This window comes from Protopterus annectens, chromosome 13.part0 (assembly GCF_019279795.1).
Source record: "Protopterus annectens isolate FY-2018-M chromosome 13.part0, PAN1.0, whole genome shotgun sequence".
In the NCBI taxonomy this organism is placed as follows: domain Eukaryota; kingdom Metazoa; phylum Chordata; order Ceratodontiformes; family Protopteridae; genus Protopterus; species Protopterus annectens.
This window is the reverse complement of record NC_056747.1, coordinates 608,849,268-608,871,105: the sequence shown is the minus strand read 5'-3', so window position 1 is coordinate 608,871,105 and position 21,838 is coordinate 608,849,268. Positions and strand designations below refer to the sequence as shown.

The 21,838-nt window shown below is 44.3% G+C and overlaps 1 protein-coding gene across 1 annotated transcript in view; it reads right to left on the bottom strand.

Moving 5' to 3' along the window:
* The window catches only part of SKA2 (spindle and kinetochore associated complex subunit 2), a 994,265-nt gene that overhangs the window by 430,366 nt on the left and 542,061 nt on the right, over window positions 1–21,838 (bottom strand). The window contains exon 4 of the mRNA XM_044054275.1: window positions 21,293–21,373. Coding sequence (XP_043910210.1) covers window positions 21,293–21,373 — 81 coding nt within the window. The remainder of the gene's footprint in view (window positions 1–21,292; window positions 21,374–21,838) is intronic.

The window sequence follows — 21,838 nt, the reverse complement described above, 5'->3', positions numbered from 1 at the left end:
CTTACAAACATACATGTTCACATCTCAACAGCTAACTACAAAATGGCAGTCAGGCTCGCAAGTGCTTAGTATTTATACTCTAGTGAAGCCCTTTGATAGCTTCTTAGTACATACACACTCACTGATCTACATCCTCAGTCTTAAAAAGATTGCCCTTTATGCAAAAGAATATCAGAGCTATGCGTGCATTACTACATACACAAGAAACAAAACAAAATGTTTATGTACAAGTTGCTTCATATCTGCTACAGGGTTTAGAGATTTGACCATATCTTGTAACATAACAGTTGGGACTAAAATTAGCAACAGGGACAGTCTGTGGTGCACAACTCGTATCAGGAACTTCTGGATTCGTCACAGAAACAGGAATGTCCCCTGGGACCTTCCTCTGGAATTGGAATACCGGACAACTCACTCTGAGATAAAGAGTCTCTCTCACAAGCTATTTGCTGTGTCTACAAGTAGTAAATGCCTCTGACTCTGCCTAACAATGCCTTCTTCTGTTTACACAATGTACGATCTCGGCTCTGGACAAATATTCCTCATGACACTAATCTGATCATAACCTTTGGATGTCTGCATCCTTATCACCTCTCCTTTTCGTAATGGATTAAGCGGTCTGCTGGTCTTATTGCAGTAGGACTTCTGGGATAGGCATTTCCTTAACAGATTGTGCTTCACTGATCTGCTGTTCTGGACCCATGGAACCAGCAAATGACTACTGAGTGGTAATGTGGTTCTGGTTTGTCTCGATAGAAGTCTTTGAGCAGGTGAACCAAGATGTTTATCACGAGGAATATGTCTGAAATTCAAGAGATTCAGGAAACATCATTATCTCATTTTGACTTCTCAAGTAACCGTTTTGCACTTTGCACTGCACATTCTGCCAAACCATTTGACAGCGGGTACTCTGCACTAGTTGTGACATGAGTAAAGTCCCATTCTTCAGCAAATCTTTTTAACTGTTGGCTTGTAAACTGTGTGCCATTGTCAGAAATAACTTTGTGCGGACTTGTACATGGTAGTCCGGGAACGTAGTTAAGCTGAAGAGGTTCTTTGTGTTGATGAGTCTTTGTACTATTAAATACTGAAGAAGAAAGTGCTCTCTCAATGTCTTGTGACATAGAAGACCAAAATACTCTCTCTCTCACACTTCTTTTGGCAGATTCAGTTCCTGGGTGACCACGATGCAAGATAGAAATGTATTCTGGTTGCAAGGACTTTGGAAAAATGACTTTTGGATCTTTCATATGGATATTTTTGTCAGACAAAATCTCATCTCTGTATGGAAAATAAGGTTGCAGTTCTTGAGGTAAACTAGATTGCTTTGATGGCCATCCTTGATTGATAAAGTGGTTGAGCCTCTGTAAAACTAGATCTGTGGCTTTGTGATCTCTCAGCTCATCAAGACATGTAGAAGAAAAATTTCTCACTTCCATGACTTCAAAATCAGTTGAATGAGAACCTTGATTTTCACTCTGTTCAGTGGTATTCTGGGTGACCTGGATAATACATCAGCAAGATAAAGAAGTCTGCCTTTCTTGTAGACAAGATTGAAATTGTTTTCTTGCAATCTTAGCATCATGCGTTGCATTAGAGCTGAGGCTGAATGCACTGGTTTTCTCAAGATAGTGACTAATGTTTGGTGGCATGTTTTGATCTGGATATGTCTACCATACACATAATCATGGAATGTTGAACATGCAAACACAATTGCCAAAAGCTCTTTATCAATCTGGGCATACTGGTGCACAATTTGGGTAAGAGTTCCCGATGCATAGCCAACAGGATGATCCTCTTGTGGAATGACTGCACCAAGACCAAATTTCGAAGCATCACAGGAAAGTGTAACTGGTTTGTGAAAGAAAAGTTGTGTAAAATCTTACCATAACCATAGATGTCCATCTCTTCCATGTTGCAGTATTAAACACATATGGGTTTACTGCAACATGGAAGAGAAGGACATCTATGGTTATGGTAAGATTTTACACAACTTTTTTATGTCCTTCTAATCACATGTTGCAGTATTCATCACATATGGGTGAGTGCCAAAGCTCACTGTGAAAAAAGGGGAGGTGACCTAGTAGAGTTCTCCAGGAGTCCATGTAGAATAACCCTGGGACACCAGGCTCTGCCCTAGAAATGTGGTTTAACTTGTAGTATTTACTGAAGGTGTGTACTAAAGACCAAGTGGCTGCTTCCAGTATGGTGGAGGCATCCAACCCCCTGAAGAAGGCCCCTGAGGAGGCCATAGAGTGTGCTTTGACAGTACCTTGCAGGGATTTCCCATGGTGTTTGTAGCAAAAGGTGACAGCTTTGGAAATCCATGCTGAGATAGTTTATTTAGATACTGCCTTCCCTAGGGCCCTGAGGTGGAAGGAGACAAACAGTTGTGCAGCTTGTCTGATGGACTTGGCTTTATGCAGATAATATCTGAGTTGTCTGTGCATGTCTAGAGAATGGAGTACTCTCTCACTATCTCTCTGTGGATTATGAAAGAAGGTTGGTAGGTGGATGGCCTGATTTAGGGACAGGTCATTCATCACCTTGGGCATGAAGGAGGGAGTTGTTCTAAGAGTAACCCTGTCAGTGTGGAATACTAAGAAGGGTGGAATAGCCATGAGGGTTTGCAACTCTGACACTCTCCTGGCTGAGGTCAAGGCCATGAGCAGGACAGTCTTCCATGCGCAGTGTTTTAAGGAAACATTATCTGCTGGCTCGAATGGAGGGAGTATGAGCTTCTCTAAAACGTAGTTGAGGTCCCATGGGGGGAGAGGGTTTCCTGGGAGGTCTGAGATGAACGACCCCTTTAAGGAATAAGTTAGCTGGTAGTCTGGAAGCTGGGGGGGGGTCCAGAGGCAGGCATGATAAAATGGCAGACAAGTGAGCTTTAATAGATGAGAAGGCCAACCCTGTCTGTAATAGTTCACACAGGTAAGACAGCACTAGAGGAGGTCTCATTTTCCAGCGGGTCCAACTGCCTTTTAAGACACCATACTGAAGATTCTCTGTGTATTTGGTTTCCTGGCCTCCTGCAGGACAGTGAGTACGTCCTTGTTGAAAAGGTGTCTGAAAGGGATCAGAATCCTATCACCCACAGGGTGAGGTACAGAGATTACCACTGTGGGTGTATTTGGGATCCCTTGTGCTGTGTGAGAAGGTCCATTCTGAGGGGGGGGGGGTAAATTGTGGTGATTGCCCTTGGATAGCTGTAAGAGGAGAGGTAACCAATACTGTCTTAGCCAATAGGGAGTCACCAGCAAGATTTTTGGTCTGTCCTGCTGTATTTTCAGTAGGACCTTCTGAACAAGTGGGAAGGGGGGAATGCATCGAGAAACATCCCCCTCCAGGAGATTGCAACAGCATCTGTTGCCATAGCCTGGTGACGTGGAAGTCTGGTGCAGAAAGACGGACGTTGCCTGTTGATGGAGGAGGCAAACAGGTCTATTTGTGGTGTACCCCACTGGCGGACCAGGTCCAGGAAGACGTCCTGTGAAGCATCCATTCGTGATTGTTTGTCATGAATCTGCTGAGAGTCTCTGCCTGAGAATTTTGTTGTGAAGGAATGCAAACTGCCTGTAAGGTTACTACCTGGGAGATGGCCAGTTCCCACACCTGGAGAGCCAGTCTGCAAAGCAAATAAAATTTGCCCCCCAACCTCTTGAGATACCACAGCACTGTGGTACTGTCTGCAAAGATTTTTAGTGGTCCTTGTTGTAGGATGGTTTGGAAGGCTTGCAGGGCCAATAGTATTGCCCTCATCTCTCAGATATTGATGGGTTCTTTCCTGTGTGATGCTGGCCACATTTCTTGCATTCACAGTTGCCCCAGATTTGCTCCCCAGTCAAGCCTGAGGCATCTGTGTGCATGATCTGTTTGGGGTGAGCTGGTTGAAGGGGAAGACCTGGGTTGAGGTTCACCTGCTTCAACCACCAGTGGACTTCTTGTTTGAGGCAGGGCAGAAGAGGTAACCTGCACTTCAGGGGGGTGGGAGTGTTGGGTCCAAACTGACCTGAGGTACCACTGCAATTTCATCATATGGAGTCTTGCTAATGGTAGCAAAGAGATAGTGGCTGCCATGTAGCCCAGGAGCCTCAGGTACTGCCTTGCGATTAATTCTGTAGTCTTGAGGATCAGAAGTAGGTGTTGTGTCAAGCTTTCCACATTTTTTTTTGGGGGGGGGGGGTAGGCTTTCATAATGTCTGTCCGAATCTTGCATCCCAAAATGATGATGTCTTGAGTAGGTCCCAGATGGAATTTTGGGAAGTTGATGTGAAATCCCAGTGACTGTGGAAGAGTAATGGCAACTGCTAAGCATCAACGGAGGGCTTGTTTTCAGTCTGCTTGAATGAGCAAGTTGTCCAGTTAAGGGAATATTTAGATTCCTTTTGTCCTGCAGAAGGCAATAACTGGAGCCAGACATTTGGTGAAGACTCTGGGTGCAGTGGAAAGCCCCATGGCAAGGCAGAGAATTGAAAGTGAGAGGAACCCATAGAGAACCTCAGGTATTTCTTGAAAATGGGCCTTACAGGGATGTGAAGGTAGGCATCCTTGATATCTAAGGTGGCCATGAACCCTTGGGGGAGGAGCGGAAAGAGTTAATAAGGTCAACATCCTGAAGGTTGGGACCTGAAGGAAAAGGTTGAGTACTGAGAGGTGTGGAATTTGCCTCCAAGGACCGTCTTTGTTGGAACCAGGAAAATCCTGGAGTAGAAGCCTCTTCGTTTTGCAGACAGTGAGACTGTTTGAATGGTGCCCTGAGCAATCAGGTTGTCTAACACTGACTGCAATAGGGGGAGATGCTCTTTTGGTGGCTGTGTGATACCCCTTCTCTTTGGAGGCAAGAGCCAGGTCATAAAATACCCTTTTTCTATTACAGAGAGGACCCATTTGTCTGAGGTGATAAGTGTCCACAGCTGGAGACAGTGACAGAGGCGTTCTGAGAGAGAGAGAGAGAGAGAGAGAGAGAGAGAGAGAGAGACAAGGAGAGGTTTTTAAGTTTGGCAGGTATTCAGACACTACCTGCCCTGCCTTGAAAAGGCAGCCTCTTGCTAGAAGAGGTGGGGGCTCTTGTAGTAGTAGGTTGCTTCCTGGAAGTTTTTCTAGGCCTTGTGGAAGCAACAGGGCAAGAGTGATTTCTAATAAACTGTGTTTTAGCTGGATAATTCCTCTGGAATATTGGGATAGGAGAAACCAGCAGATGTTTTAAATCCTGTATCTCCTTCCCCTTTTGCTGTAATGACTTCAATAAGTCAGCCACTTTTGTTCCAAACAGGGCTGTGTTGTCCAAATGGGCATCAACCAGGTTGGCTCTAAAGTCATCTGATAAAGGTTGTAGAAGTAGTCAGGAGTACATTCTCATAGCAGATGCTGATGCTGCTGATCTGCCTGAGGCCTCAGCAACATCACAACTGCACCTTATAGAGTGCAGAGTGACTGGTAACCTGAGAAGTGACAGCAAGTAAGGAAGACATTGAAGCTTTGGCAGCAAAATCTGGGGAGTCTGACAATTCCTTGGAAATCTTCTCCAACAGGTATAAGACATATTTAGGCATGTATGTGTGGTAATTAGTAGCGCTGAAAGCCAGAGAAGCAGATGTGTATATTTTCTTACCCGGACGTTCCACAGTTTCTTTGTCCTTGTCAGCAGGGAGAATGGTGGTGGAAGGCAGTAGTTTTAAAGCCTTATCAGTGGAAATGGAAACAATGGCAGGGTCTACAGCAGGACACTTAAAATACTTTGCATTTTCAGGAACTTTATAAAACCTGTCAGGTCTGCATGGAGCAGAGGGCTGAGAGTCCGGGTTCTGGGATGCTGAAGAGACATCCAGGAAGGCAGGTAGAATGGGAGGAAAAGCAGTAGGGGTTGGGGAATCCATTTGAATGAGGTCATAATATCTTGTTTGGACCTCTGACATTTCAGATAATTCCTATATGAATTGTTCCTTCATTTTAGTAATAGTTTCCTCAAAGGTCAAATCCTCTGCTTGGGAGTCAGGGTCAACATTTTCTTCCTCTGGGGAGCCATATCCCATCGGGGGAAGGCATCTGAGAGGTATAGGAATTCTTCAGAAGAATCAGAGAATTCTTTGTCTTCCCTCTGTGAAGGATCTAATGTCTGAAGCCTAGGGCTCAGAATGGGAGGAGCGATAGTGGATGTCCCTGGAGTGGTAGGCTGTAAGGCCATAAAGGCATTAAACAGACTTTGGCTGAAGGTCTGCCAGTCCGGGATACTTTCAGGAGCAGGAGACACGTGCTTTCTTTTCTCCTTCCTTTTGAGAGACCTAGAGGGTGTCTGCATGGAGGAAGGCCTGGAATCCGGCTAATGTAAAGTAACGGAGACATCCAATGGACCTGCTGAGAACACTGGCTCCCCCCGGCGTTGGAAACAGACATCAGAAAAGCCTCTATGGATGTGCCTTCCACAAAAGATTGTACAGCTTCCGTGATGGTACCCGCTACATCTGAAGTGGCTGAGCCCGAGACTTCAACCACGCAGATGTTGGCCACAGGCTGAGAGTCGAATTAAAGAGGCGCAGCGGTAGTCATAGGCCTGACGGTCTTGGCCTTATTTTTCGGTGGTTCAGCAGGTAAGGTGGCAGAACCCTCCATACCTAAGGCTAACTGTTTGAGACGTTGGTTTTCTAGTTATAAGTTGACTGCGTGCAGACGGCTGCAGAGGGTTTTGGGCATAAATGCCTGGCAGGTGGTGCAGGTCTTGTAGTCGTGCGACCTACCTAAAAAAAACAGATACTGATCGCGGGTGTCCTTGTGAGGATCTGACGGTCACACTTACACTTGCCCTTTCTGAATGACATGAACAAACATTAGGATAAAATAAATGACTGAAAAGGTTCCCCAATGGGGCACTTATCTGACTTCTGAATCCGATGGCTGGGATGGCAGGAAAGTACAGTTTTGTACCTACCATAAATGTAGATGTTCGAGGATCCACATTGCTGCAGTCCTAACTATTGGGTAGTCCGCTGTCCAGTCGGCCCGAATACCAAAGTATAAGGCTGACGTCGGTCAGGGCGCATTAGACTGACGTCAGTACGTCAGGGTACTAATGCGCATGACCGACGCCATATCCTCAGTCTTTTCTTGCCCCAGATGTCAGAAGACCCTAAAAAGACAAGGCCCAATATACCTGCACCAAAAATATGTACAATATATACAAAAATATCAGCATATAACCTCACCTACACAACCACCCCTAAACACAGAGGGGAAGGAGGGAGGGTAAATTGGACTGCAGCAATGTGGATCCTCGAACATCTACATTTATGGTAGGTACAAAACTGTACTATGTTCTTCATTCCACATTGCTGCAGTCCTAACTATTGGGTAGAATCCCAAAGCAGAGGAAAGGGAGGCTGGCAAATCATAAAGAAGCAGGAGCTGACAACATGCCTTGCAAAATAGCTGTGGCAAAACCAGCCCTAGACTTAGAGTAGAGAGGAAGGTGATAATGCTTAGAGAAAGTATGCACTGAACTCCAAGTAGCTGCCTCCAAAATATCCTTAGTTGCCACCCCTTAGAAATGCTGTTGAAGTGGCAGTAGCCCTAGTGGAATGAGGCCTAATCCCAGCTGGAATCTCCTTGCCATGATGGGAATAACAAAATGCAATGCAAAACCCAATCCACCTAGAAATAGTTTGTTTTGACACAGGCTTGCCCTCTTGAACTCAAAGCAAAAGAAACAAACAACTGCTGAGACTGCCTAAAATCCTTAGTCCTGCTTAAATAATAACGCAATTGCCTGTGTACATCTAAAGTGTGCAAAATCTTTTCCCTTTATTTTGGGGGTCTGCATAAAAGTAGGCAAATGAATAGTTTGGTTTAAAGCCACACTAGAAACCACCTTAGGCATAAAGGAAGGATTAGTACGTAATGATACCCTATCCTTATGGAAAATCAAAAGGGCTCTACTGCCATAAGGGCCTGCAACTCAGACACCCTTCTTGCAGAAGTAATAGCCAACAGAAAAGCAGTCTTCCATGACAAGTATTTCAATTCAGCAGTAGCTGCAGGCTCAAAAGGTTGTAGAGTAAGTTTTCCAACACAAAATTGAGATCCCAAGCAGGAGTAGGAGCTCTACGTGGGGTCTTATATTCTTTGCCCCTCTAAGAAACTGCTTGAACAAAGGATGCGAAAACAATGGTGGGTCACAATCATAGTGAGCTGAAATTGCTGCAGCATGAATCTTAATGGAAGAGAAGGACAAACCTTTGTCCAATAACTCAGTAAGATATTGAAGAGCCACACTCAAATTAGGCTCAGAAATCTCCAAATTCTTTGCTGTACTCCAAAATAAAAATCTCTTCCATTTTTCTGCGTACACTTTCCTTGTACTAGGTCTTCTAGCTTCCATAATCACATTTAAAACTTGTTGAGGAAGTTGAGACCTGCTGTGTTTCAACACAGAATATGCCAGGCTGTTAGATGAAGAGAGTGGAGCTTGACATTGAGCAGATGACCGTCCTTCTGAGATAACAGATGTGGAATCAAAGGTAAAGGCCATGGAGGCTTCCTTACCAGACTCCTTAGTAGTGGGTACCAGTGTTGCCGAGGCCAATCTGGAGCTATTAAAATCATCCTTGGCTTGTCTTGTCTGACCTTTAAGAGCACCTTTGGAAGAAGAGGCAGAGGTGGAAAGGCATACACATGAAGATTTTTCCAACTGAAAGAAAGAGCATCCACTTTCCAAGCTGTGTGATGAAACCCCTTTGTGCAAAACTTTGGCAGCTGGTGGTTTAGTGGAGAAGCGAACAGATCTATGTCTGGAGTTCCCCATGACACTGTCAATTTCTGAAATACATGAAGATCCAGTTTCCACTCGTGGGGATCCATGAGTTGTCTGCTTAACACATCTGCTAAGGAGTTCTGTGCTCCCGGCAGAAACCTTGCCTGAAGAGTTAGTTGCAAGCTGAGCGCAGTCTCCCATAAAATCATTGCTTGCCTGCATAGAGGATAAGAATGTGTTCCCCCTTGTTTGTTGATGTACCACATGACAGTTGTGTTGTCTGTTAGAATCAACACCTGCCCTGGAAGAAGTAACTCCATGAAAGCCATTAATGCAAACTGGACTGCTAACATCTCCTTCATGTTGATATGTAGATGCTGTAGTCTGGCAGGCCACTTGTCTTGTATCCACTTTCCATTTAGATGAGCTCCCCAAGCAATGCCCGAGGCATCTGTCGTTAAAATCTGACTCGCCTCTGGCCGGGTCACAGAGAGTCCCTTGTTTAGGTGACATTCCTGAGCCCACCACAAAAATTCTTTTTGAAGGCAAGGTATTATTTGAATGACAGTGCTCAAATCCTGGCAGTGCTGTGTCCATACATTTTTGAGATACCATTGCAGCTTCCTCATATGCAGTTTGGCATTGGGAAGCACCAGAATACAAGATGCCATGAACCCTAATGCTTGAAGGACTGTCCTTGCAGTCAGCACGGACTGATGAGATAGTTGATGGAAGTAAAGGGATAGACTCTTTTGTTTGTCCGGGGTTAAAAAGGCCATCTGGGCTGCTGTATTCAGTCTCACACCCAGAAAGCACATGCCTTGAGAGGGTACTAGACTGGACTTTATTTCGTTCACAGAATACCCTAGGCATCTTAGCACTGCTATAACATATTCCAGATGCTGTAGAAGGTCTTCCTTTTCTTGAGCCAGAATCAGGCAATCGTCCAAGTAAGGATAGATTTGAATTCCTTGTAGCCTGAAGTAAGCTATCACTGGAGCCAGAACCTTTGTGAATACTCTGGGCAGTAGATAAGCCAAAGGGCGATGCAGAGAACAGATAAGGAGAATTTGCAGGTCGAAGACGCAGATACTTCCTGCAACTTAGTCTTATAGGCACATGAAGGTAAGCTTCCTTGAGATCTAAAGTTACCATCCAGTGATCTTTGCCCAGCAGAGGTAAAAGCTGTTGTAACGTCAACATCTTGAACTTTGGAATGTCCAGATAAGTGCTGAGGATAGATAAATCCAAAATTGGTCTCCACGTGTTCCCCTTCTTTGGTACTAGGAACAGGCGAGAATAAAATCCTAGGCCCCTTTCTGATACAGGGACTGGCTGAATGGCCCCTATTTGGAGTAACAGAGAAATTTGCTTGTGAGCCTCTGTCCTTTGTGGAGGAGGAACGTCTGGCATGCCTTTGAAAGGGGCAATGTATGGAAATAAAACCTGTAACCGTGGTGAATGATATCCAACACCCATCTGTCTTGAGTAATTAAATCCCAATTTTCTTTGAAAAGAGACAGTCTTCCTCCCAAAGGAGCTGCCAGACGAGAATCTACTGGCAGCTGAAAAGGCAGGTCATTGGGTCTGTTTACGAAAGGACTGACCCCTGCCCTCACCAGAAGTCTGAGCAGGTGAACTCCCTGTTCTAGGCCTAAAAGAACCTTGAGCTCTGCCCCTACCACGTCTAGACCTACCCCTAGACTGGGAATCATAAGCAGGATATGTCCATCCCTTAGTAGGCCAATTTCTACTAAACTTCGGTGGCTGCACCTGCAAAAATCTTTAACAGTTTGCATAGACTTAGCTTTGTCCTCCATTTTCTTTAAAACTGCTTCCACAGGTGAACCAAACAACACATCAGACTGTAAAGGAGCATCCAAAATCCTTGTCTTAACATGCTCAGCTAAATTCTGATCCCTCAACCAGGCATGCCTGCGAAGAACAGAACTAGTGGCAGCCACCCTCGAGGAGGCCTGTACAGCATCAAAACCACATTGCAAAGAATGCTTACCCACTTGTTCAGACACATGAACTAAATCCAGCAACTCTTTACACTCAATACCTTCCGCCAAAGCATCCACCTTAGATTTCAATTGTGAAAGGAGATAATTTTGATATTTTAGCATGTGAAACTGACAATTCAACGCCTCATGGCTAACGTGGAAGAAGTATACACTTTCTTTCCCCATCTATCCAAAGCCCTTGCCTCTTTATCAGTGGGAACAGGGTTTTTAACAACAGAGGCCTTAACACCTTTAGGTCCCTGAGAAACAGTTTCGGGTCTGCCCTAGGACTCTTAAAAGATACTTATGAGCTTCAGGCACCCTATAGTACCTATCAGGTTTAACAGGAGCAGGAGGCAAAGAATCAGGATTCAGGGAAGCCTCTGCAAAACATCTTCCACCACATTCAACACAGGAGGTATAGCTAAGGGCCTATGCTGGGGTAAAACAAGAATTCCCTAAGCCTTTTCCTGGAATCAGAGTAATCCTGGCCTTCCCATTTAAAGTGTTCCCTCATGGAATGCAGAGTCTCTGAAAATGAGAAATCCTCAGGAGGAGAAGCTGTAGGAGTGGAATCATCCACATCAGAATCAGAATAAGGAGGATACTCTTGCAAATCTTCCAAGAGAAGACTCAGAAGGGTCTGAACACTGTTCAAAACTCTCAAACTCAGGTTCCACCCTAGGCCTCTTATCAGGAGGGGGCATAGAACCTCTAATCATAGTAATCAAATCTTCTGCCATTTTAAGCATATGTTTCTTAGGCACAGAACCTGAAGTGCTAGGAGAAGCCCCCACTGAAGCTAAACTTGGCCTACCTCTCAAAGAAGTTTTGGAAACAGAAGGAGAGGCTCTAACTACCTTGGGAAGAGAGGGAAGAACAGTTACCTGAGAAGCCCCTTCAGCCTGGCCTACCTCCTGAGAAGGCACATCCTGTAACAGTAAAGTCTCTGCCTGAGACTCCAAAGAAACTCCTGGCAAAACCTCTGGCTCCACTGAGCCTTCTAAAGAACCAACGTCTGGGACTGCCGGTTCATCAACCCTAGGCTTTGCTGTTTTGTCCTTGCGCTTTTTGGACGAAGCGGGCGTCGGAGCATCCGACGGCATTTTATAATTGCAACGCTTCCCAAACACTAACCTGGCACAGTCTAACCTTCTCTTAATAGTGCGTTTGTTAAATCTAGCACAAGAGCGGCATCCAACAACGTCGTGCTCAGGCCCTAAACAAGGTATACACAAAGTATGGTAATCCCTATGAGGTATCTGTTTCCCACAAGAAATACAGTTATTCACTTTTTCTGACATCCGGTTAAATACTGAGGCAAGAAAAAACCAAAATATTCCCCAACGGGGTACTTAGCCAACTTTGATTCGGTCTGAAACTCTGACTTCAGAAACTTTCAGAACGCCAACCTGCACTCGCAAAACTGCTTCTGCATCGGACCATGCGGCAAAAAAGACTGAGGATATGGCGTCGGTCATGTGCATTAGTACCCTGACGTACTGACGTCAGTCTAATGCGCCCTGACCGACGTCAGCCTTATACTTTGGTATTCGGGCCGACTGGACAGCGGACTACCCAATAGTTAGGACTGCAGCAATGTGGAATGAAGAACATCACCTGACGTTCAACTGGCGGCTAAGAAGTTCTGAGGGCTGGTGCGTGCAGATGTCACTTTTATTGGCCCATGTTCTGCTAGCCACATCAGACGTCCCACGCACCATACATGACTGAAATCTTTTGTATACTGGCCGAATGTTTGGGTGGCAAGAGGAGTAAACCCAGGGCTTGAACACTGTCTGGAGCTGGCATCTTGAGAATGGCTGATTGCTTTGAAGGATCTGGTCGTACGCCTGTACTTGTAAATAAATGACCAACATAAGGAACTTCTTGTAGCCTGAATTTGCATTTGTGTGGATTGAGCTTAAGATTCACTTGATGTGCCCTTTCTAGAATTTTCTTAGGTTTCTGTCATGCTCGGCTTGCTCACAACCTCCTACTAGTATGTTGTCTACTATGACAGCACAAGGATACCCAGGAAAATTTGCTCAATGCACAATGAAAGACTTCACTTGCAGAATTTATTCCAAATGCATTCTCAAAAATCTGTACCTGTCAAAAGGAGTTCTAAATGTAGTGAGGAAAGAGGATTTTCTGTAGAGCTGAATTTGCCAAAATGAACTCTGCATCTAAGACTGATAAAATACTGTCATTTGCCATCAAGGCTGTGACTTCTTTGACTGTGTGCATTGGATGATGAGGTCCTTTTAGCGGTTTCTTCAAAGCTTGTGGGTCAATACATATTCTGATGTCATGTGAGCTTTTCTTGTGAACTATTACCATGGAAGATACCCATTCAGTTGGTGTTGCGAATGGACAAATCACACCACGTCACACCATTTTGTCCAACTTGGCTATGACTCTGTCCTGCATGGCTACTGGAACTCTACATGCTGACCTGATAACTGGACAGATCTCTGGTCTAACTTCATGGAGTACACAACTGGAAGTTTGCCTAGTTTGTCTTCGTAAAGATCAGCACAGGTAGAAAAAAATGTGCTGGGCAAAATTATAGTAGTGGTCTTCTGAGCTAACGTGGTGGACTTCCTTAATGAATGAAAGCAGTCCCATATTCAAAGTAGTCCCATATTCAAAGTGTCTCCGAGTCCTAATAATGACTGGATGTGACTTTGACCACATAAAATAATAAGTCGTAGTTACTTCCAGCAGAGTAACATGAAAGCACTGCTGAACCGTCAGTATGAATTTGTTCACCTCCATAGGCAACAAGTTTTGCGTACTTTGCCAAATCAAGCCTTTCACGTTTACACACACTAGCAAATGTTTCTGTAGACATAACCTTGAACTTGGAAAGTACAGTTGTGTACACTTACCATAAATGTAGATGTTCGAGTGTATTCACTGTTGCAGTCATCACATTTGGGTTATCTGCTTCCTGCAGCCCTCAGTCGGCCTGATTATCAAAGTCTTGGGTCCTGCATCGGTTGCTGTCTCATCTTCCATAACGTCAGGTAGTCAGGGGTATAAAGCATGCAGCTGACACCATTACATCAGTTTTTCTTGCCCCAGATGTCAAGTGTCCCCCTAATGGGAAGCAATTAAATATATATACAAGGTTTGACCTCCAACAAAAAAGCAAATACACCGAAAAGCTTTTAAACAAAGTAAAAAGGAATAGAGGTATAGCCAAAAGAAGTCAGGGGGCTGGAGGGAGGGTAACCAGGACTGCAACAGTGAATACACTCTAACATCTACATTTATGCTAAGTGTACACAACTGTACTACGTTCTTCGTGTTTCACTGTTGCAGTCATCACATTTGGGTAGATTCCCAAAGCTAAGTATGGGAGGGAGAAATTAGATAGCATTAGGATCAGCAATGAGGCCCTGCAAGACTGTAGTGGCAAAACCAGCTCTGGATTTAGAGAAAATTGACAAATGGTAATGCTTGGTGAAAGTATGTACAGAACTCCAGGTAGCAGTTTCTAGGATGTCCCTGGTAGGGACACCTCTGAGAAAGGCTGCAGAGGCAGATGCAGCCCTGGTTGAATGTGGTCTTACCCCATGTGAGATAGGTTTTCCATGGTGTTTATAGTAGAAATGAATGCAATGGCCTATCCATTTACAAATGGTTTGCTTTGAAATGGCCTTCCCCTCTGCCCTGCAGCAAATGCCACCAGCAGCTGTTCAGATTTCCTGAGAGGTTTAGTCCTGTCCAAGTAAAATCGAAGCTGTCTGTGCACATCTAAGAAATGCAGTATCCGTTCCCCGTTGTTCTGTTGATTAAAAAGAATGTTGGCAAATGAATGGACCGATTAAGAGCCACACTGGATACTACCTTGGGCAAGAAGGAAGGATTGGTCCTGAGGGACACCCTGTCTGCAAGAAAGAAGATGAAAGGCTCCACTGCCATAAGGGCCTGTATTTCAGACACCCTTCTTGCTGAAGTGATGGCCAAAAGGAAAGCTGTTTTCCAAGAAAGGAATTTTAACTATGCACTTACAGCTGGCTCAAAAGGAGGTAGAGTGAGTTTTCCAATACAAAGTTAAGGTCCCAGGCTGGATTTGGGGCTCTCCTCGGTGGTCTTAAGTTTTTGGGGTTTCTGAGGAACTGCTTGAGCAGTGGATGAGAGAAGAGGGGTGGTTCTGCGTTGTAATGAGCTGAAATGGCTGAGGCATGAATTTTGATGCAAAAAAAGGAAAGGCCCTTGTGAAGCATCTCAGTTAAGTATTGAAGAATCTGAGGTAAATTGGGCACTGCTGTGCCCATCCCCTGAGTTTGGTTCCAGGAACAAAATCTTTTCCATTTTTCAGCATAAGATTTTCTAGTACTAGGCCTCCTTGCGTCCAGAATGACATCCAACACTTGTTTACTGAGGGATGGTAACGGAGAGCTTAGGTAATTAGCCAGGTTGCCAGGTTCAGGGTTTGAAGCTGAGGGTGCAGAATCTGGCCCTCCTGCTGAGACAGCAAGGTAGGGGTCTGAGGCAGGTGCCATGGTGCCAGCAGTGACACACTGCGCAAGAGGGGGTACCAGTGTTGGCGTGGCCAGTCTGGTGCAATCAGTATCGTCCTTGGTTTGTCCTGTTTGATCTTTAGTAGTGCCTTGGAGAGGAGAGGCAGAGGAGGAAAGGCATAAACTGATAGATTTTTGTAGGTGAAGGACAGAGAATCCACTTTCTAAGCTTGTTTGTGGGGAGTCCTTGTGCAGAATTTGTCCAATTGGTAGTTCTGGGGCGGAGGCAAACAGGTTTATATCTGGGCTCCCCCATTTGTTTATCAACATGCTGAATGTCTTTGGTTCCAGTTTCCACTCGTGTGGGTCCATGAGATTTCTGCTTAGCTCGTCTGTCAGTGTATTTAACTTTCCTGGCAGGAATTGCAATGGTCGGTGCACTTGGTAGCTCAAGACTGTGTTCCACAGAGCCATGGCTAGTCTGCAGAGAGGGTATGAATGGGCCCCCCTTGCTTGTTTATGTACCACATAACAATGGTGTTGTCCGTCTTTACCATTAATTGTTCTGGAAGAATGTGGTCCTTGAAGGCTGTCAGAACATTCTGTACAGCTAACATTTCTTTTTGATTGATATGCAGGTGCATTTGACTTGGGTTCGATTTGCCCTGAATGCACTTCCTTGCCAAGTGAGCCCCCCCATACATAGTCTGATGCGTCTGTTGTTAGGGTTTGGGCGGCAGGGGGTAGAGTGAATGGCAGTCCCTTGTCTTGGTAGCAGGCCTCTGCCCACCAAAGGAATTCAAACTGTAGGCAAGGTATGATAGGAATCATTGCATCTAGATCCTGAGAATGTTGACACCATAGGCTTTTTAGATACCACTGTAGTTCCCTCATATGCAGTCTTGCATATGGAATTAGGAGAATGCAGGAGGCCATGAACCCCAAGGCTTGCAGTATTTGTCTTGCAGATAGCAGGGTTTTTGTGGCCATTAATTTGAAGTAAACGTGTCAAATGAACTTGTTTCTCTGGGGTGAGGAAAGTCATCTGGGAAGTTATGCTCAAGCTTGCTCCCAGGAATACAATTTGCTGACAAGGTACAAGATGTGATTTTGTTTTGTTTATGGTGTACCCCAGACAAGATAGCACCTTTTGTACAAATGCCAGATGATTCAAAAGTATGTCCTAGCTTTCTGCCTGAATTAGACAATCGTCCAGGTATGGATATATTTGAATATGTCTTTGCCTGCAAAATGCAATGACTGGAGCTAGGCACTTTGTGAATACCCTGGGCGCAGTAGATAAGCCAAAGGGCAGTGCAAAGAACTGATAGTGCATATAGCCTGCTTTGAAGTGTAGGTATCTTCCGCAAGATTCCCTGATTGGGATGTGCAGGTAGGCTTCCTTTAAATCCAGTATTGCCAACCAGGCATCTTGAATTTTGGGATCACCAAAAAGGTGTTTATGATAGAGAGATCCAGGATAGGATGCCATGTGTTGTCTTTTCTGGGCACCAGGAAAAGTCTTGAGTAGAAACCTTGTCCCCTTTCCTCTTCTGGGACAAATTGAATAGCCCTTATACTTAAGAGAGATAGTACTTGCTTTTGAGCCTCTGCCACCGATTTGGGGCTAGATCTGACCAACCGTTTGGGGTTGGTAAAGTTTGGAATTGGAATCTGTATCCTTGGAAAACTATATTTAAAACTCATTTGTCCTGGGTAATGAGTTCTCAGTTTTTTGCCTGCAGAGCAATCTTTCCCCCTAAAGGAGCAGTCAGTTGAGAAGGGCTTGGAAGTTTTAAAGTTAAGTCATTGAGACAGTTTACCACAGGGGGAGACTTACTACTCCCTGATTTGGAAGTGGGAGCCTCCCACTGCTTAGTCCTGTGCGTACCTTGGGATTGAAGTCTGGGTGTTCTGGTGGTTCTGGGTTTGGACTGAGAAGGCCTGGAAGAGGCAGGAAAGGACCAATTCTTAGAGGGCCAATGCCTACTAAATCTTGGAGGCTGTACTTGCAGGAAAATTTTAACAGTTTGCATAGATTTAGCTTTTTCCTCCATTTTTTTAAGTATTTCTTCTGCTTTGTTGCCAAACAGGCGGTCCTGGTCTAAGGGAGCGTCTAGCAATTTGGCTTTAACATGATCTGGCAAAGACTGCTCCTTAAGCCAAGCATGCCTTCTAAGTACAGACCCAGTGACAGCAGCCCTGCAAGATGCCTCTATTGAATCAAAACCACATTGCAAAGTATGTTTTCCAACTTGTTCAGCAGAATGCATTAAATCCTGTAAATCCTTATTTTCAGCACATTCAGGAATCAACATCATTTTCTGTTTAAGTAATTCAATAATATGTTGCTGATACTTTAACATATGAAACTGACAGTTTAAGGCCCTAATGGCCAAGGTTGCAGAAGTGTATACCTTCTTAACCCATCTATCCAGCGCCCTGGAATCTCTATCAGTAGGGGTAGGATTTTTGGCAGTGGTAGCCTTCATGCCCTTGGGTCCCTGTGAAATGGTCTCAGGATCCGCAGCAGGATTTTTAAAGAGGAACATGTTGAGAGTCAGGAACCCTATAATATCTGTTTTTCTGGGTGCAGGAGTTAAGGAGTCAGGGGCCAAGCTAGATCCTGAAAAGGCATCATCAACAATGTGCAGTACAGGGGGGATAGCTAAAGGCCTGTGTTGGGGAAGGAGTAAAAAAAATCCCTAAGCCTCTTTTTAGAATCAGAGTAATCCTGGCTTTCCCAGCGAAAATGCTCCCTAAGAGTATGCAAGGTTTCACCAAAAGAGAAATCCCCTGGAGGGGAAGCAGGGGGAATAGAGTCCTCTGCATCAGAATCCTCATAGGTAGATAAGGGTAAATCCTGGTCATCAGAGGAAACAGAAATTTCAGAATCCTGATCAGAAGTATCATAAGCAAATTCAGTCCTAGGTCTCTTAGAGGGGGAAGGTTGGCTTCCCCCAATTAAAGTAATAAGGTCTTCAGCCATTCTTATCATTTGTTTTTTTAGGCATAGAGGCCTGACCATGCGGTCTGAGCGTCGGTTTTCTAGGCATGGATCAAGTTTTAAGCCTTGAAGAAGAAGATGGCGTCGGTTTAATATGCAAGTCAGTAGGCCTGAATGCACCCACAGAAGCCGGTGCCTGCACAGCGGCTCCGGACCCATCCAAGGTAGAGACATCCGCAGGTTCCACAGTTAAAGCATCTCACGGCATACCAGACTCCGAATGGGTCTCAGTACAGGCCTGCGAATCTGAAGTAGCAGGTATCAGGGGCTGCGAAAGCGCCTCACTGAGTACCAGCGAACTGGCGACTAACTTAGGAGAAGCATCGTCAGCAGCTTTGGACCTAGGTGGCTTGTCTCTGTCTTTATCTTTGTGTTTTTTCGGAATGTCGGTAGTCGGGTGGCTTACCAAAGCCATATCTGGGTAACTGAACCAAATACCAAAATATTTAGAAGCGTAAATATATGGACACCGAATAGTTCATTGTTTAAATAAGGCACAAAACTGACAGTGAGGTACAACCCTACTCCATAGCTGTCTAATTGATTAACTCGTTTCACACAGTTTTGTCTGGCTTCCTAGGAATGGGCTTGGCCATACTGGGTTCTTGCCATGTCCTTCTCAGTACCAGGTCAGTGGAGGGAACCACCTAAGAAGTAGAAGGGGCTGACTAAAAAGCATCAATCAGTACCCTTTTTGTCCAGGAATGGGGAGTTAACTGGCCATGTATCCATCTGATGCATTAATTTCAGGCCAACACCAAACTTGGGGGCATCTGAAATGGGCTGTCAGGAAAACTACCTTCCCGGAGATCTAAATCTTGTGTTTTGAGACTGTACTGGGTATCCAAGTATCTCCTTTTACACTCTCACTTCATTAGCATCTCTAGAGCAGAGTCTCCTGAGGGACAGTAGGAAATGGTCAGACTATGAATGGTACCTGTCTGAAGCTTTTCAATACACTCTGATAGTGGAGCTCATGATAAATGGTAAAAAGCAAACCCCCAGTTCCTAGTTTGCTTTCAATGTTGACAGGGATGACAATGAGAAAGTCACTGGGATCACAATAAGTCCCAAATCTCTGAGTACCAAGACAAAGCATAAAGAAAGAACAAAAGAGGTGGAGAGCTTGGGCTCAGACCTGTCCACTTTAGATATGGAGGAGAATGGAATGACACCCATATCAATCTGTACATTAATGGATGCCCGCATCATGCATTCCAGATCATGTTGTGGGAAAGGACTCCTGACAGATCTCAATGACTTGGAGGATAAGGCAGAAGGTAGTGTCAAATCCAAAGATGTGGACAGCTCATTTTCTGAGAAGAAGCTGCCTGCTCTTCTCCTCGAAGAAGGGCCCAGGACAACAAAGATAACGTGGGAGGAAGAGGAATTTTCAAGAAGTAGTAAAAGAGAAATCATAACGAATGGACCATAAAGAGGTTCTAGTTAAAGGTGGGGCAGCACTGTTGTCTCTGGAGTTGTTTGTGGTTCATTTTGGAGATGGAATACTTTATGACAGACTTATAACCCTTCTTCTCTCAATCATTTTTCCATGAGCCATCTGGTGGAAGAAGGGTTTTTAAAATCAGTTTATTCTTGCACTCCTCAAGTGTTTTGCACCCAAAGGACTTGCAGATATTGCACTACTCTTTTAAATGAGCCGTCCAGCGGCACACAGTGCATTAATCAATGATGAACATGGGCAGGAGCGTGTGACCACATTTCTTCATCCCTGTGGTCTTTTCTTCTGTGGGCAAGATAAAAGGATTCTAACAACACCGTAAAACAACAATAAGGTTACTAGAATAACAAAGTATTAATGGCAGAAATAGGAAAAGGTATCAGACAAAAGAAGCCAAACTACAAATCCACTCGAAGGCCACACAAGTGGAAAATGAGTAATTTGAAGAAAAATCATCCAAAAAGCAGACTAAAGATGACCAACAATTATACTATGACTAGAGTAACTTGACAACTAATTATATGCTGTTAAGAATAATAACAAATGTAGAAATTCAGAGTTTTACCTCAGGAAAAATTGCTATAAATGGCCTAAAGGATTAGATTAGTGAGTAAATACATTGTATTCATGGTTAACTCTATGACAGGTAAGAACAGGTATGCTAGAATTCTAAGCAGCAAAGAAGGCTAAATGATTTTGAATATTTTTTTAATGATAGAATAGAAAATTATATAATTTATCTGTGAGCTGCAACAGAGACTGCTGCTGACACTAAGGAGGCAAACGAGATCTGAAGAGAAGGGGAGTGACTTTGCATCATGGGAAGGAGGACAGAGGTTTGAACTGCATGAGAAGAGGTTTTTGTGTAGTGGTGCCTAGCAGTGGAATAGTGCCATCCAGTGAAGTGAATGGACAAGAAATGTAATACTAATGTGAGATTCTTCTGAACTAACTTCATGCCAGCTGCAAGCGGCAGTTATTTATTTTTTTTTATTTACTTACCTTTCAGTTTTTTTTTTTTTTGGGGGGGGGGGTCCATTCTTCCTTTGACCACTTAGCTAGCCCTCCTGGCCACTCAACTGGCTCTCTGTCCTCACTCGTTGAGAGCCCTATGACCCACTCATTCTTTGGGCATCAAGGGGTAAGTGACTTGAAAGTCGAGCCATCATCCTTCTCCCATTAGAAACTTTCTACAGGCTCCACCAGAGCTGCTTAGCATAAGGATGCACACATCCCACCAATGCATGTTAGCCCTTGGCATAAGGGGTGCATGCTATGTCACAAGGTCTTGCTAGGCTCAGTCTGCAGGCACTACACTTACATTACTGTAGATGCCTCCAAAGCAGTGAGACAAGGTTGCTTTCCTTTTCTTTCACTAAGCATGAGTGAGCAGTCATCGGCCACTCAACCTTTAAACATAACAGAAAAGAACACAAAAATACTTCTGTGGCACTGAAGTAAGACATACATTCTATGGCAAATGCATAAAAAGAGGCTGAAGAGAAGTGAAAAATTATGTTACTCTAGAGATACTATGTCCTTCAATACAAATTACATGTAGTAATAACTGGTTTTCAACTCTCTGATTTAAAATACCTCATTGTGGTCTTCTGCAATCAATGACTGGCAGTTCATCAACCGAGCAGCTTCTTGCTCTTGATCAGACAGTGGTGAAGCCTGTGAAAATAAAACAAAATTTTAATTTCTCCAGTAAAAATAAAAAAAGTCTTTCGATCTCTTAGCATTGTCTAGTTTCCCTTTTTTATGTGTATGCACAACACCTACAGAACAGAAAAATGTCTCACTCTATCGCTCAAATCATTGTATTTCAGTTAACATAAATTACCATAATACTTATGAATAATACAAACAGCTGATAACACCTCACGTCATCAGAAGAAGAGGATCCTTCACAATCCACAGCTGATGGGATATCTACTTCTGCATTCCCCAGCTTAGCCATCACCACCTTCAGTTCATGTACTTGGAGGCATGCAAGCCTCTTGCCTGTGCATGCTGTGATGCTATGGGCTATGCCTGCTATGTACTCCTGCAAATTTATTCCATCAAATTTATTCCATCCTCTAAGCAACTACAATCTGTAAGACATGAATCAGCAGCATACAAAAATGTATACTCACC